The sequence below is a fragment of the Plectropomus leopardus genome, chromosome 4 (assembly GCF_008729295.1).
Source record: "Plectropomus leopardus isolate mb chromosome 4, YSFRI_Pleo_2.0, whole genome shotgun sequence".
NCBI classification, from domain to species: Eukaryota; Metazoa; Chordata; class Actinopteri; order Perciformes; family Serranidae; genus Plectropomus; species Plectropomus leopardus.
In genome coordinates, this window is record NC_056466.1 from 15566641 (window position 1) to 15582720 (window position 16080).

Genomic DNA, 16080 nt, shown 5'->3' on the forward strand with positions numbered 1-16080 from the left:
GTGGATTTCCTCCAAATTACAGGGAGTGATTACATCCCACCTCGTCTGCCTCCCGCCACCCCCCTCTCTCAGCATGGGGGCCCCCGGGCAGCCAACCACTGTCAACTGTCAGTGCTCACAGCTGAGTCATTAAGTGGAAGTTGAGCGATGTGTCATTGGCACAGAAATAATAAGGAGCAAAACCCAAAGCATGGGGACAGTCGTTGCACCCCGTGGGTAATTCACCACTGCTTATAAATTTGGATTCTTTATTGCACAGTTACAGGCTATGGCGAGGGAGCTCTTACAGGGTATGTGCGGGTGTGCAGGTGCGACCACCTGTTATAGTGTGTTCTGCTTTACAGTTACATGAACACAAAGCAGGCATGAAGGGAGTCACAAGCGCTTTGAATAAGTCAGCCATTTAAAACAACCCTTGGTGCCACAAAGGCAGCAGATCCAAGCATCAAGCCCTGCAGCTGAGGTTTCCTGGCCCCTTTTTGATGGAAGAAAGGTTTCCCATCACTTCCAAGCTATTACCTCCATACAGTTAGGGATTACATAGAAGCAGGAGCAGGGACACTCTGTCTACCAATCTGTTTTTTTATTTGAAAACTCCCCCAAGCTTTTCCATTATCTTCTCCATATCAAGCTTGACCTGAAGAGAAAACCTGGCTTCAGAAGGGTCAATGCAGTCTAGACTTTCTCCTCATCCTGCACAGCTGACCCCCACCTCCACCCACATCCTGCATATTGCCTTAGGCTACAAGAGGGATGCGCCTCCCCCTCCTCCTTATTCCCTCTCACCTCAAGCCCCTGCCTCCTTTGGTCCAGTTCCCCATTTCCCACCTACAATAGCATCTCCCGTCACCATAATCTTTCTATTTCACTGGCCCGCCCCTTGGGCTTAAGAGGTCTAGAGATGGAGATGGGATTTGTCTCTCAATTGACAGCACTGCTGTTGTGCTTTCTGGCTGTCCACTCGTACACTAGAACGAACGGTCAAATATATATATATATTTTTAAAGAGAAGTCATGCGCTGTATGTCCAGACATCGATATGTTGGATGTTAAAGATATTTGACTTCATAGAGATGATGAAAAGAAGAGCCGAAAGCAGAAAATGAGTTACAGCTATCTAATGATACTAATAATAATATCTATTACTTGTGATAAAATATGATATGAAGGACTATTACTCACTGTAATGATGCTGCCAATAAACCTCATGTTATACCATCACTACTGCCGCTTCTTTTGCAGTACTACTATGTGTACTGCAACTGCTGCTGCTACTAATAAAATATGGTTTTAGTAACATATTAAATATAGAATTTACTGTAACCAACAGCGATTAAACATGAATAAATGGATTTTAGGTAAATGATGAAAGGACTTGCATTTGTATAGCACCTTTCTTGTCTTCCAACCAAAACGCTGTAACACCAAATGTCACATTCACCCATTCACACACACATCACACACTGCTGGTCAAGGCTACCGTATAAGCTGCCACCTGCTATTCAGTTAAATTCATAAGCATTCACATGCCAATGGTACAAGCGCCGTGACTCACTTTCTTGTCCAAGGATACTTCCACATGTAGACAGGAGGAGCGGGGGATCGAACCGCAGACTCTCGGATTAGCTGATGACCCGCTCTACCCTGAGCCACAGCTGCCACTTGGAGCAACAAGCTGTCAACACAACACTGACATATTATCACCTTTTAAGTAAGGTGATAGTGTGTAACTTTTTAAAAAACAGCTGCTTCTATACACATCCAGCGGTTACAAAGCAAAAACATCTTCATCCATTTGGAGTCATGAATTTTCACCACCTGATAAATTTAAGTCCACACTGTAAAATCTGACAAGTTGATACGGCTTTAAAAAACTCTAGGAAACCGATTGCTTTGAAAAATATAACTAAACATAACTATTAGTCTTAATTTATGTTTACCTTATATCTAATTGTTAAGTTTATCTAAAATCTATGGTTACTCCATTTTGTAAAGTTGTTGCAACTTAAAAAAGGCCGAGTTTAATTAAATCAATCTTTCTAAGTTTTATCAACTTCAGCAAACCAAGTTTACTGTGCTATATATTGGTATTCTGCTGGTCATATTTGTGTATTCTTAAATATGTTTTTGTTTTTTTTCACAGAACTTGCAGATCTCCTAACTTCATCATTCTCTTTTTTGATGGTCAAGTTAAGTCCGACTGTCTTTGTTTACAGAAGTTGCTAACTCTTTTCAATACAATACGACAATTTCAGTCGTCATTTTCATTCATGTCTGGAGTGCCTTACTCAGCCTGCTGCCCCTGCGACCCGGCCCCCGGATAAGCAGCTTTACAACATTAAGTTAATACAGCTAAATATAACAATTAGATATAAAGTAAACATACATTTAGATTAATAGTTATATTTACTTTACTTTGTCAAGGCAATCGTTTTCCAAGATTATTTTAAGTTACCTCAACCAAATTTTACAGTGCAGTATATGCTCTATTTTAGCTCTGAATTTCTCTTCACCAAGTCCTGACGGGTATATCTGGCACTTATGTTGTTAAATACTCCATTAGTTTACCGGCTACTCACTAACTGTGTCTGTTTGCCCTTTGGTGCTGAGCAAGCGGTATACAGTAGGTTTTTAGAGCATTTTTTCTCTGAAAACAGCTGCCTACTGCAGCTGGAAACAATGTTTACAAGAGCGGTTAGACTGAACCAACACAGTCCAAAACAAACAGTGAGCTGAAAGATGCTGAAATGCTCCGTAAAGCTGAGAGAAACTTTAGAGTCAGATAATTGTTGTGGTAATGGTAATGGACCTGCACTTGTATAGTGCCTTTCTAGTCTTCCACCCACTCAAAGCGCCTTTACACAACATGTCACATTCACCCATTCACACACTGGTGGTCAAGGCTACCATACATGACTGGTACTCAGTAACCCTTCACACACACTTACACACCAGCGGATCAGCCACTGGGACTCATTTGGGCACAGCGATACTTCAACATGCGGACTGATCCACCAATCTTCCAATTAATGGACAGATACTAGTTTTATATACTGCGTTGTAGCATGAGGCATGTAGTTTTATATCTTTACAGACTTTTCACATTCAGCACTTTATACATATTTGTCATTTTATGTATTCACATACTTGCACCAATTGTTTCTGTTATTATTGTATTTCTATGTTATATTTTTACATACTTTGTGCTAGTACTTATTTCTACTTTCTAAAATTCTCTACACTTGGCATCGGGGCAACTGCAACGAACCACAATTTCCCCCTGGGGATCAATAAAATATTTCTGATTCATATAAAATTATAATACATTAAGACAAAAAATACCAAGAGCAATTAGACACGAAACAGGAAAATCTGCTACATTAAAGCACATGCAAAGATGTGATCTCTAAGTACGTCTGAGTGTAAATAACATTTTAATAGTGAGGTTGTAAACTGGTCTTCAGAAGAAATGAATTTGGTATACATGCAAATTAGCTTAATTGCCAAAATGAGCCTGCACGGTTCACTGTTAAATCATATATCTTAAATACTGACCATCAGCCATCAGATGGGTCAGAGCTAGAAGCAAAAACAATGCTAACGCTCGTGTATTTAACTGCTATTACAGGGCATGTAAAAAAGGCTTGGCATTTAAAAGGTGTACTCCTACACACTTCAGTTGTAAATAATGTATAGGCTGCAGGATGTGTGTGCATCACTGACATGTAATCCGTGGTAAAATGGGATGTGATGTTGACGACGATTTTAGACCACAGTGTCAATGTTTACAATTAACCCCCATTTCAGCTGAATGATTATCTTGCCTTGGTGAATTTTCTGCAGGTTACAGGCAAAACACACTTATCTCAGGGCCCCTGGATACTGCGATTTGTCTGGGATTGCTCAGTTCAAGCATATTTTCTCATTGCCTGCCCAGTTACTAGACTGCATATTAAAACATCCGAATCAAATGCCAGTAAGGATGTAGCCTTGGTCGTAAGTTAAAGTTTTATTTTAACCACAAATTTTATGACCTGGAAAAAAATTACCACATTATTATTACATTATTGGTTTTATTATTAAGCAATCAAATTATGGGTAGTTACATTTGGTGCATTCAGAGACAGAGCTGCATAATGAGTGCGCCACATTTCAAATAGCAAAAAGCCACTTTCTATTACGACTAAGGCCATCTATTATGATAACAAAGGACGAGTAAATGTAAGTGCACAGAGGTCATTTTTGAAGGCAACAGAGATAAACTGGGATTTTTTTCTTTCCTAAAATTTCCTTCAAAGCGAGAAACAACGAAGGGAACAGGGGACAAGGGAGAAAAAAATCTTCATTGAATATTCATTAACCGGTGCCTAGGTGTATACATGGCTCTTAACCACTCTTGTTTATGACTTAAGGACTTGTAGTACTGACCTTAGTTTAACACAGCAGCAGATACCAAATTAACCTCTAGCCTCCACAGGGCTAGCCATGCCCTGCTAACAAGCAACCTGTCTAGACACACAAGAAGTACTTTATGATTCCACCTCTCACAATCCTCTCTCTCTCTCTGCCTCTCTCTCTCTTTCTCTCAACCTCTCTGTCTCTGTTAACACGTACTGGCACATCCTCCCTCCCTCTATCCTCTTCTATCTTTCACCTCACCATTTCATCCCTATTTTGCCCCTGCACCATTTTTCATGTACCTCCCAAGCTGTGCAGTGTGTGGGTCATGCACCCAGCAACCACAGTTTTATCAGATGGTGGACTTTCTCTTATCCTTCACAACACAGCCTGGCCATAGCAGAGTAAAATAATGAAAAGATCTAAAAATCAACAGGTTGCTTGAATTCAGTTACACTCACACAAAAAAGAACCTGAGCGATGATATGATGCATTAATAACTGTACTATATACATATCAAAGCAAACAGCAGATGTCCCTCTCAGTTAATTTTAAGACCAGTGATAGGAATTCCAAAAAAGACTTTAAAAAACATAAAGTCTCTGCTGCAATAAGGTCACCTGACTACTTTTGGGTATTATATACACAGTATGGTTCATATTAAAGGGTCAAGATTAAGAAAACAATTGTACAAAAGGCCTAATAGGCTTCTGTCAACTAAAGCTGAGGAAACTAAAATATAATGTTCTTTGCATGGCAAGACAAATCTCTCAAAAAAGCAAATATTGTTGCATTTTCAATAGTTTTACTGCGTTTAATATTGATATCCACAATCTCTTCTGTCCCTTTTTTTTCTCTAAGAACAAAATACTAAAATTATCAGCAAATAGTGAAATATACTTGTTATATATATATCCCCCAACCCAAGGGTGATACATTGATTGTTTAATTCAGTTCACTATTGTATATGACAAAGAAAAGCATCAAATCCTCACATTTAAGACAAATCAATTTGACTTGTTGTTGCAGCTCTACTGTACTTACAGTTTGCACTCAGATCCAGACATTGTTCTCTTTTCCATCCTGGCAGATCAGACCTTAACCCAGCATCCGTACATCTGGTGACCAGCTTCATGTCCACTGTCCAGCAGCAGCCAGAGACTGTGAAAGTTTGCATGGGTCCATGGAGGCTGTGCTATAAAAGCTAAACATAGTGCAGGAGACAAGACATACATTTCAAGGTCAGATTATGTGGCGTACAGGTCTGTGAAATTCAGTGCATTCCAGGGATCACTTTGAAAATGTATAATTTCTTCATAATAAAGGTTTACATGGTCATATTTAGATGTTAGGATTCATTTTTCTATTGAAAAGAATGACATAAAACAAACCACAAATCCGTATTTGTAAAAGAAATGAAAGAAATGAAGAATTTGAACTTTGAACTTAAAATGAATCAAGATGTGTTAATGATCAAAATGGCAATTTTTTTTCATATTGCTTCTGTTTTATGGCCTTTTAAAATTAAAATTCTATGTTGGTTTTATCTTTGTTTTTATAATAAGTTTCCTTGACAACTTCTTTTAAAGGCATTGAATTTGTAGTTTTGTGTTTTACCATGAACAGTCTGCAACAAAAATGATCTTGCTGTGACAATATGAAAATATGAAATATTAAACAGACATTTACAAATAACCAAATACTAAGAGGAAAAGTCACTTAGATTTTCCTGGGAGCTGGGATTATACTGCTGTTATATGCACCACCTCAGCATAAGACTATGCTGACTATACTAATAACATTTTAGAATACTTCAAATATCTATATAGAATCAAATATTGAACCTAATATGATCTTATCTTCATGTATCTATAACGTAAAGAATTATGCAGCTGTGGTTACCAGAATAATTCTCTAAAAATACAGAGATGTAAACAACTTTAGAGACCTACCTACCCACCTATAAACTTTACAATTTAAAATGCTTGTAATTCAAATGTAAAACTGTTGAAATTACATTTTTAAACTTTAATTTCTGCAATTCCAACACCAGTCACCTTATATGTAAACCCCCTCAAATTAAAGTAATAGTTAAAAATCTACACATTATAAAAAATATAATCATTTTTCTTTCAATTTCAAATAGCTGTTATGGGCATATAAGTTAACTTTTTTGTCAATGTCCTAAAATGTATGCCAAAACATTTTTTTACAGTAACCATCAAGGAAAGTTTTAAGAAACATTCAAAAGTAACACTCAAATGTTTTAAGATTTATTGTAAAATCCATTTGTAGGCTACATATTTATCTGTAAATTATAACATATGAGTTTGTAAAATGTTATACAGTTACTTTTTTTTTTTTTAATCTACCTTAAACAAAAAAAAAAACCCTTATTTTATCACTGACATGTAATTTTAACAGAAGTTTGAGTTCTCCCACTGTGTCACCGCGCTCTTCAGAGGTTTGTCCTCACTCAGTCGCCGTACACTGCTCGCCTTTGATTGGTCAATCCCCGGCCCATGCCAAATACGATCGTTAGGAGAACGTCTGTCGGGTAAGTGAAATGCGACCAAACATGCAGCTAATAATAACAATTATAAGATGCAAATAACTATTTGAGCTCTCGCTTCGATTCCAATAAACGTTAACAATGTAATTACAAGGATAATGCCCTTCTCGCATAGTTATACGCAAAAATAATCGATGTAGAGTTTACGGTTAGCGTGTTAGCTTCAGTGATTAGCAAGCAACTAAAGCTACTTTCCCCACACTGCCTTTTAGCCATTATCACTCATTATCGATAGTGTTTGTTCACATCAGAAACACTGATAACTTCCCACAGGTAATACATACAGTAAAAAAGACTATGGGTTTGAACGAGTTAGCGGGTTAGAGTACGAGTTAGCTGGTGTAACGCTAGCAAGCTAACGTAGCTACTAGAAATACACTGCGACCATAACATCTGACATTACTGTTTGTCTTCTGCTCTTTAAAATTACAGTCAAGATGAGTCTGAGAAAACAAACCCCGAGTGACTTCCTCAAGCAGATCATTGGGAGACCTGTGGTGGTCAAACTGAACTCTGGAGTCGATTACAGAGGTAATGTAACACACCTGACCCGTTCAGCATATCCACTTGTTGAAGTTGTCTTCAGCTCAACCACTTCTTCTCTGAAAAATGTGTCTGATCTGTCTGCAGGTGTCCTGGCCTGCCTGGATGGTTACATGAACATTGCCATAGAGCAGACTGAGGAGTACGTCAACGGCCAGCTCAAGAACAAGTATGGAGATGCTTTTTTAAGAGGAAACAATGGTAAGACTCTGCAATTTATATTCATATCTATGACATATACATACATTTTTGCTCTTCAAGACTTGGGGCGGTGCATATCAAATATATGTGGAAAAGTTCTTCTTGTACAAGCCGAGATTAGGGAGGTTATAGCAGTGGAGTTCAGAGAGAAAGAGGAAATTTTGTAGATTTGTTGGCCACAAGCATAACATTTTAACTTTTCATTGCAGAAAAATCACATTTTTTAAAAAACTAATAATGTCAGTGATGTTTCTTATATTTTCAAGTGTCCCAGTGCCCATATCACTGAATTTTGGACAGTGCAGTGATGTAGGCAGAGGTATCTCAGAAAGTATGTCACTGTAGATTAAAAATGAAATGCTTCTGATACTATTTTATATTCTGTATTAAATAAGATGCCATTAGTTGATGCAAAAACAGCTACTCTTCCTGGGGACCACACAAAACATAATAAAAAAAAAACAAGACACAGTTGAACAGTTAACAAAATAGTTTAAGAAACAAAGGGTGACAGATAAAACAGATTTAGTGATAATGCAAAGCTTTGCTGTTCAATAAACAAAAAAGTCATATGGCTCAAAAAAACATGATGGGTAAATAAACACAGAAATCAGAAACATACTAACATTGTAATCAGATGTTTTTTGTTTTGTCTTTTCAATTTTAATTTTAAAATGTTTCTTTTACTTTACCTTATTCATAAATTAAAAAGAAAAAAAGTCAAAATAATCTCTTTAAATCAGGCTATCATGTGTAAGCTAGCTTTAGGAGCCTTCTTGCTTTTCTTATTTTTTTTTCTTTTTTAAATGAGTATATGATATAAATATATATACAATTATTTTGTCTGCTCTCAGTCTTTGATAAAGAAAGTATTGTCTTAATTTTTTTGTAAGTTCTGTATTCTCTGTAACATTCAGAACCTAAAGAATCTGTTGTTTTATCTGCACCCTGCTGTCTAGAATTTTCCTTACACCAGCCTTGTACTGTATTTACGGTGTCAGTTCCCTCTGGGATATGAGTCATGCTGGACAGTGGAGTTCTCAGTGTGATAAAAGGGCCAACAGCTAAAGATAGGGCTATTTTAGTCAAAACAAAACAGGCTGATAAATGCAGATTCAAGTAAAAGTAACAGTTAGTGTACCTGACGGCTATTATATACTGTCTGCAACCCGACACCTCCATTCAGAATGACCAGGTCACAAAAAAATGTGCAAGTTATCTCTAGCTTGAGAAATGTGACTGTTTTTTACACAATGAGATCTGCGTCAGTGGGTCTGTGTTTCCCACAGAGAATTTATTTGTGGTTGACCATGGGAAGTTAAGGGAGGGATGACGGCACACAGCACGGAGCATCAAGAATCAGCTGTAAAGTTGTATTACTTGTATTCTCAACCCATCTATAAAATTCCACTATGCCGCAGACATGTTTCCCTGAGGTCAGCTGTGTTTGTTTGGGTCATCAGCCTCTTAGAGCACCCTTTATTTCAGCAAAGCTGAGAAATTCTCATGTGATCATGGGCACATCGGATGACCATACGATGAGAAATTGTGTCAATAAAATTTAGTAAAAATTATAATGCTTTTCCCTTCTTTTCCCATCTCTCTCCACAGTCCTCTACATCAGCACCCAGAAGAGGAAAGTGTAATGAAGACCACTATTTTTTTTTTTTTTTTTTCATTTTAATTTTCCAGTGTTTGATGTGTCAGTGGACAACTGTCCCATGTTTTTAGTTCTGTAAAGCCTGACATCCTGATACATGTTTGTTTGTTTTTGTAAAAGTGGACTAAGTAAATAAATCCTGAGTTTTGATTTATGTCTGATTTAGTGAATATTATTTACACACGTTGGTGTCAAAAATACAGTTTCTTATTCTGTTCTCAGTTGTTCTTCATAAAAACGTAAATGTAGGGTTTGAAGTGACTGTATCATTTCAACAGGCAGGCCTCATTTTCAAAGAAGTAGTTCATATTGTTATATCTTGTGATTTAATTCTTGAATATATCAGGCCTCTCTACTGCCTGTGGGACTGTAGCAGTGGAATAAAAAATGGGTGTTTTTTTGGCTAAATCATTCACTCAAAGTTTATCCCCGGAGCAAGCAAGGAGCAAGCAAATCTGCCACTGATTTACCACGAGGCTTCAAAAGGATTAGAACATAATTTTGTAATTTGTCACTAGTAATGTGCTAATTTTGTAATTGATCTTGATACGACTTGCCTGCAGAAACCCATTACTGAATGGCCTGTGTACAAATGTTCTCATCGTCCTGCATTTACTTTATATTACAAGTAATATGATGAACAGCTGTTTTGTATAACTCAAAATAAAACTGCTCAAGTATGTTTTTATCTTAAGCGTCCTTATTTTCAAACTGAACATGAGTGATGTTATTGACAGTTTTCCTACAGCTTTATATGTTCAGTAATGTACCTGCACCTGACCTTTTCCAGTATCCAGGAGAGTAAATTGTGCATGTGATTATAGAGAACCCATACAGGCAAAAGTAACTTGTTGCTTCCTCTAATGCAGCATTATGGAACAATTCAATATGTACCTGTGAAAGAAAATGATTCTCTTACTGGCCATTTAAACATCCATTACTGAACAACACAAAAAGAATGTGACTGCAGGACCAATCCATAAATGGTGCCACCTGCAGGCTGCATTAACATGTAAACAGATCTGTCAGATCAACTCCCACTGCCCTCTGCTGCAGACCTCCATGTTTTAGTGCTTTCAAACATCTCAGAACACACAGCTTACCTTTTGTCATCTGTGACTGCACATAGATGTTCTTTGTTCAGACGTCAGGGTTTGGATTGGCTCCGCCGTCTCCATTGCCCTGTGAAAATGAATGCAGAAGCATATGCAAGGAATTGGAAGTTTATTCCATTTCAGTGTGGCCTGTGGTAATTTAGCAAATGAGTTCAAAAGTGGCATCACCTCATTACGCTAAGATAAGAATGCTATAAATATATGATTCATTAGGCTCTTAATGAGAATGCTGAGTGAGGAGGCAGTGAGGGGAATTCTTTTCCTTCCAAGGGTGGATTTTTGAGAGCCTTGTTTTCCAACCTGTACATGCGCACTCTGGCCCCTGGAAGGAGACAAAAGGCTGCCAAGGTCAGGCCCGACTTGAGAATGAAGGACGCGTTATTGATCAAACTCTGCCGAGCTGAGCTGTAGAGAGGGAATGTTGGGGGGGGGGGGGGGGGGGGGGGGGGGGGGGAGTTTGAGCAACACACACACAGACACAGACACACACACACACACGCACACACACACACACACACGTGCGCGCATACAGGCAGACATAGGCACTGAGTGATGTGTACACAGAAACGCATTGTACACAGTGCAACACACAAAGAATCATTATGGCACCTAGTGAGGGTTAGTACAGGCAAATATTTACCCACTGGAATCATAACTGAGCCGCTGGCTGTGTGGCCTCGCAGGGAACCCAATTAATACCATTCACGCAAATGACCTAGTGGCAAACGTCATGCTATTGAACCACAAAAACACTGTGAACTGATGCAGTCACTCTTTCATTTGCATGTCCGTGTCAACATCTGAGTATTGATTTTAGCCTTGCAGCCCCCTTTTTCAAGCCTACATTGACATAATGTGCACAATGAATGAAAAAAATAGCCCTTTTTTAAAAATTCCATTTAGTTTTTTCAAGATTTCTTTTCTTCTTGTCTGGCGTAGTTTGTTTAGGGCACTGGTCCACTCACCCAATAAAAGCAGACTAGCTCAGGGGCTGCCTGGCGGAGGATGCTGCAGTGGCTCAGGGTTGACGTATGGAGGTGAGTGATGGAGGGGAGAGGACAAAGGAGGATAGAATAGGTGACAGCCTTGTTATGTAGGAGAAAAAGCAAAAGGGGGAGACGCAAGTCTTACAGCACCACCAGCTGCCGGAGCTACAACACTACAGTGGAGACACAGAGGGGAGTACGGATGGAGGAGGGAGGGAGGGAAAGTGGAGTATGACTTTGACCCTGACTGATCACTGCAGCATGACTGTCTAGCCTTTTCACAAGGGATCAAAGGATGACAAGGACAACCTGAAAATCAGTGATTTTTTTCCCCATGTTTGGCTGTGCCATGTTCTCATTTGGACAAGGACAAATCTCTGTTTTCTTCTATGCAAATCTATTCAGAGTGGATCTTTTCATATAAATGATTTCGTCAGGGTTGGCGGAGAGTTTGCTACACATCAGGAACATTCAAGTAATTTTTCTTTTCCTGACGCTTTTTTTTTTCTTCTACTGTTGCACATATTCAGCAGTATCAAGGTGAATCACCACACGGTAACAAATGTATTGTGTATGTGTGTGCGTACGTGTAGATGAAATAATGAGGCGAATGTAAAGAGATAATATCAAAAACACCTTGAATGCAACACCACAAATAACAGCCTCATAACTCACCGTTTGGCTCAATCAACACCCTCTGTTAAAAAAAGCCCAATAAGTCAAACAAAGATTTTGTTGCATTAAATTACACTATCATTGCATCCACTGCCTGTATGTGTAGATGTTCGTAACAATCTGTTTTTGCAAGTGTTAAAAGGCCCCCCTCCTCACAGGGTACTGGGATCTGTGCTGTCCTGCGTGAACTTGACCAGCGTTAACCTCTGCCTGACAGCCTGTCATGTGTTTAGGATGTAAATGATGGCGGTGACCTCCCAGACTGTGTCTCTGCTCTCACAATCCACTGGCTGGGTCAGAGGTCCTGTTAGGTTACTGCAGAATAAACAAACACCTTAGAAACAGCGCAACAATGGCTGACTGATGTTGAAAACAGCTGTTACTGATTATTAAACTGAACGCTCTTTGTTTGTCCATTAATCAGATATGGTTATTTCCCTCAGAATATATCAGGATGAAGTGTGCATTACTGGGGGTTTGATCCAGACGGCTGCCTGCTCCACTTGCTTGTCTTTCAGTAACCTAAATCCAAGTTCAAGTTTGACGGTTGTTTTGATCCTAATTGAGTGTGAGGGCCTGTGCTAGCCTCTGCCGCTCTGCAACCCCTAGGCTCTTTATTTAGCCTCGAGGACAGTCAACCTTGGCCAGAGATGTGACCCTTGACCTTCTTATCTGGAGGAAGCTATTCCCAGCATGGACAGGGGCTTCCGTGATTTATCTTGGCTCCAAATGGCAGCATGATGCAGATGGTAAGGTTAGAGGAGTGTAACTAGGTACCTTTCAGGAGGCCAGATAGCAGTACTGTTGCACACGCGGAGCATTTTTATGTGTTACGGTCTCTATGAGCATCAACAGAGTCGCAGACAACAGCCAGGACAAAGTCGTGCATGGTGCAGTTACGTGGTCCACGTGAGTCCTTGAACCTTGACCCCCAAAAGGCTCTCCAGCTGTCACACAACAGAAGGGTCTATTTTGGAAACACACTTGCTTGAAATCTCTTACTAGATTATGACCATATTGTATTATTGACCATGACCTGACCTACTTACAACACAATAAGCTGAGTGGATGTGAATACAAAGCACATCGTCACTATTCTGCTCAACAGGTTAAAAGTTGTTTTGTTGATTCTTTGTTCTGTTACTGGTGTGTCTTAATGAACTTTTTCATACCTATTACAACACAAATAGGTGAGGCTTAAGGGTTGGGGTAAAGTGTGGCATCCATCATCATCTTCTGTATCCTGAAAAAGCAAAAAAAAAAACAAAATTAATTTTGTGAAAGAGGCCATTTTTCACAGCTATAGATTTAACTGGGAATCAAGTCAGACATCCAGTGTAACATTGTTTCTTTTTCTCTAACCTGGACCCTAATTTCCCACCTTTTTGTGTCTGTGTGTGGTGCACACATGTTGTGAGTGGTCACATTACAAATTGTTTTGCAGCAGCCGGCTGCAATGCTCTCACTCAATACTGGACCAATTTCAAAAATTGCTGTTCCCATCAGTTACTGTCAGTTACTGGTCCTGGTTAAAAAAATACAGCAAGTTACCCTTAAAATCACAAAAATGAGAACTTGACACTGGACTTTTCGTTTGAAGATGTCTTTTCTTGTCTTGTTGAAGATCATGCGATGTCAGTAAAAGCTCCAGAAATACTACTAAATGGATCTTGGATGATGCTGTTTTGTCAAACATGGACGAAGAGTCCTCTAAATGCAAAATGCAAAATGCAAAAAAAAAAAAGAAAAGATTTTTGAATATCTGCAGATGTAGATGTGTGACACAACAACTGAGCAAACTCCTCCCACACATAAAATTATGCGATAAGCTCATAAAATGCTACTAAATTGACCTTGGGGTGACATAGGTTTATCAAATTTGAGTTTTAGGTTTCGACCTGTAAAATCTATGAACAATAACAAGCAAATAGCAATGCCAGGCAGGCCTTGAATAACCGAACAACTTGAATTTTTTTTTTTTCTGGCCTAAAATACAGCTTTGAAAGCAAAATGTGCAAATGCTGTGTGATTTGGATATTCTGAAAGACTTGACTTGACAAGTTTTAAAACCTGAATTGTGCCTTTTGTTGTGAATATTGCATGTCCTAATGCCATAAAGTTAATTTAAAAAAATATTCTTAACCTGAAAAACAAATGTACATGTGTCAATGTAATCACTTCAAAAAAGCTCTCATAGTAAAAATTCTGCTTCAACGCTCTGTTTTATTCCACGTTATTCACAAAGTACTTGGTAGCATAGAATTTAAGGTTTGGAAGGTTACCGAATGGCCGTCTTGGGACCTTATCTCATGAAATGGTATATTTAAAAATGAGGTCATCAGCGCTTGTGAGCAATAATTAGTGAATATGAAGTAAACAGCCCGTGTCAAAGAGCCATTTTCAATTGCCTTTTTGCTTCATAAAGGCTATTGCTTGTTCTGTTTGTCAGCCAAGTCTCACTACTATGCACATGAGATTTGCATGAAATACAAACTAACCCCGCACTCGGGCAATTAGCCTCCATTACGCCGGCGTTCCAATTGCCAATTTGTCTGCCATGCAAGGTAATCCGCAGTGTTGCTGGCAAGCACCCAAAATGGTAATAATGGTATTGCAAGAGTCTTTTGTTGTTGTTTCCTCTCAGACTAACGGCCACAGGCGGCTGGTGTGTCACTGGATGAAATGTTGAGGAAGTGGAAATGTTTGCACGGCAGTCAGGAGTCACGACATGACCCTTTGCCCTCGAATGTTACAGTCCAAAGCTTTTAAGCTGCAGTTGTTTAGAATATGGTTTTACTCTGTCTTACTGAGTTATTCAGGCTTGGTTTTATGTTTTCTTCTGTTGTTGTGTTTTTGGTCTGACTCTGTTTTGAGTCAGACCAAAACAAAAAATCTGCTATCACCAGTGTTTTTATATTAATAGTAGATTAACTAAGATATCCAGAATAAATGTTGGCAGTGTACATTTATGCAGATTAGAAGTCAAATTTGTACATTTCATACGTAGCCGATATGTTGAAATTTGATATTTTTTGTTGTGACAACTCTGGGGTGTGTGGTGAGGTGAAGCACAAAAACCACTTGTTTAGGTTTAGGAAAAAATCACATTTGGCTTAAAATACCAGATTTCATCTCCACAAACACAGCTGGAAATGTCCCCACATCTCGTAAAAAAATACCTGGCTTGGTTGTCACAGACTGATATGATACGTATGAACTGTGCCAATGTAACATATTGCAGAAATAAACAATGCCAACATCTTATTTGGGCAGCTGGATCAAATGACTATGTGTATTTGAAAGAGCAATAGTTTTATTTCACCAAGTTCCACCTTATCGTTTTAGTTTTAAGGCCTGCAACTTAGCTGTCTTTTCTGTCTCACCTCTCTCGGCAGCTCTGTTCTAGCCACAGCTGTTTACATAGTTTGAAAAACCCACTGTATGTTCGCTGCCCAGCTCAAAGCAGTCGACAGACAAAGTCAAACCCGACCCTGAACATAATCTAGCATTAAGCAGCAAAACAGGCACAACTTTGTCTTGCAAAGCTGCGCTCACAATGTTCTTGTGCAATGAGGAATTATTACCGCCATTTTGGGGGGTTTGCACTTGAAGCTGTTCATAATTCGAAGAAAAAAAAAGTTGTATTTGCTGTAACACTAACTACATCCACACAGTAGTACATGAGGCAGATAATCAAAATCACGTTCCTCCTCCTCCTAATGGTGGTCAAGATCAAGATTCTGTTACTGCACTGCCTATTTCTCTCCTTAAATGTTTCCAGAAACATATTTTAGTGTACTGTTTAGCTGTGAAATGAGAGAGTTTGTGACGCGACCGTCATGTTGAAAAATGAAGCGAAAACCTAGCCTCTCCCATCAGTCGAAGCAAACTACTACAAGCGCTACCAGGTGGAGGAGGAACATGATGTTT

General features: G+C 38.9%; 1 protein-coding gene across 2 annotated transcripts; it reads left to right on the forward strand.

The window, feature by feature from the left end:
* The first annotated feature begins 6877 nt into the window (after positions 1-6877).
* lsm6 (LSM6 homolog, U6 small nuclear RNA and mRNA degradation associated) lies at positions 6878-10062 on the forward strand. 2 transcript variants are annotated; one of them, XM_042485491.1, is made up of 4 exons: positions 6878-6955; positions 7403-7501; positions 7601-7714; positions 9326-10062. In XM_042485491.1, the coding sequence occupies exons 2-4, from the start codon at positions 7408-7410 to the stop codon at positions 9358-9360; spliced, it is 243 nt and encodes an 80-aa protein (XP_042341425.1). In that variant the 5' UTR covers positions 6878-6955; positions 7403-7407; the 3' UTR covers positions 9361-10062. The 2 variants fall into 2 exon arrangements, with proteins under 2 accessions (XP_042341425.1, XP_042341424.1); XM_042485490.1 differs by lacking the exon at positions 6878-6955 and adding an exon at positions 6985-7243.
* The last annotated feature ends 6018 nt before the right edge of the window (positions 10063-16080 follow it).

What these genes read in the sequence shown, in the direction of transcription:
- lsm6 (XM_042485491.1), top strand. Translation starts at nt 7,408, where the DNA reads ATGAGTCTGAGAAAACAAACCCCGAGTGACTTCCTCAAGCAGATCATT. An exon ending in CTCTGGAGTCGATTACAGAG is followed by an intron (nt 7,502 to 7,600) that starts GTAATGTAACAC and finishes ATCTGTCTGCAG; the next exon opens with GTGTCCTGGCCTGCCTGGAT. An exon ending in TTTTTTAAGAGGAAACAATG is followed by an intron (nt 7,715 to 9,325) that starts GTAAGACTCTGC and finishes CTCTCTCCACAG; the next exon opens with TCCTCTACATCAGCACCCAG.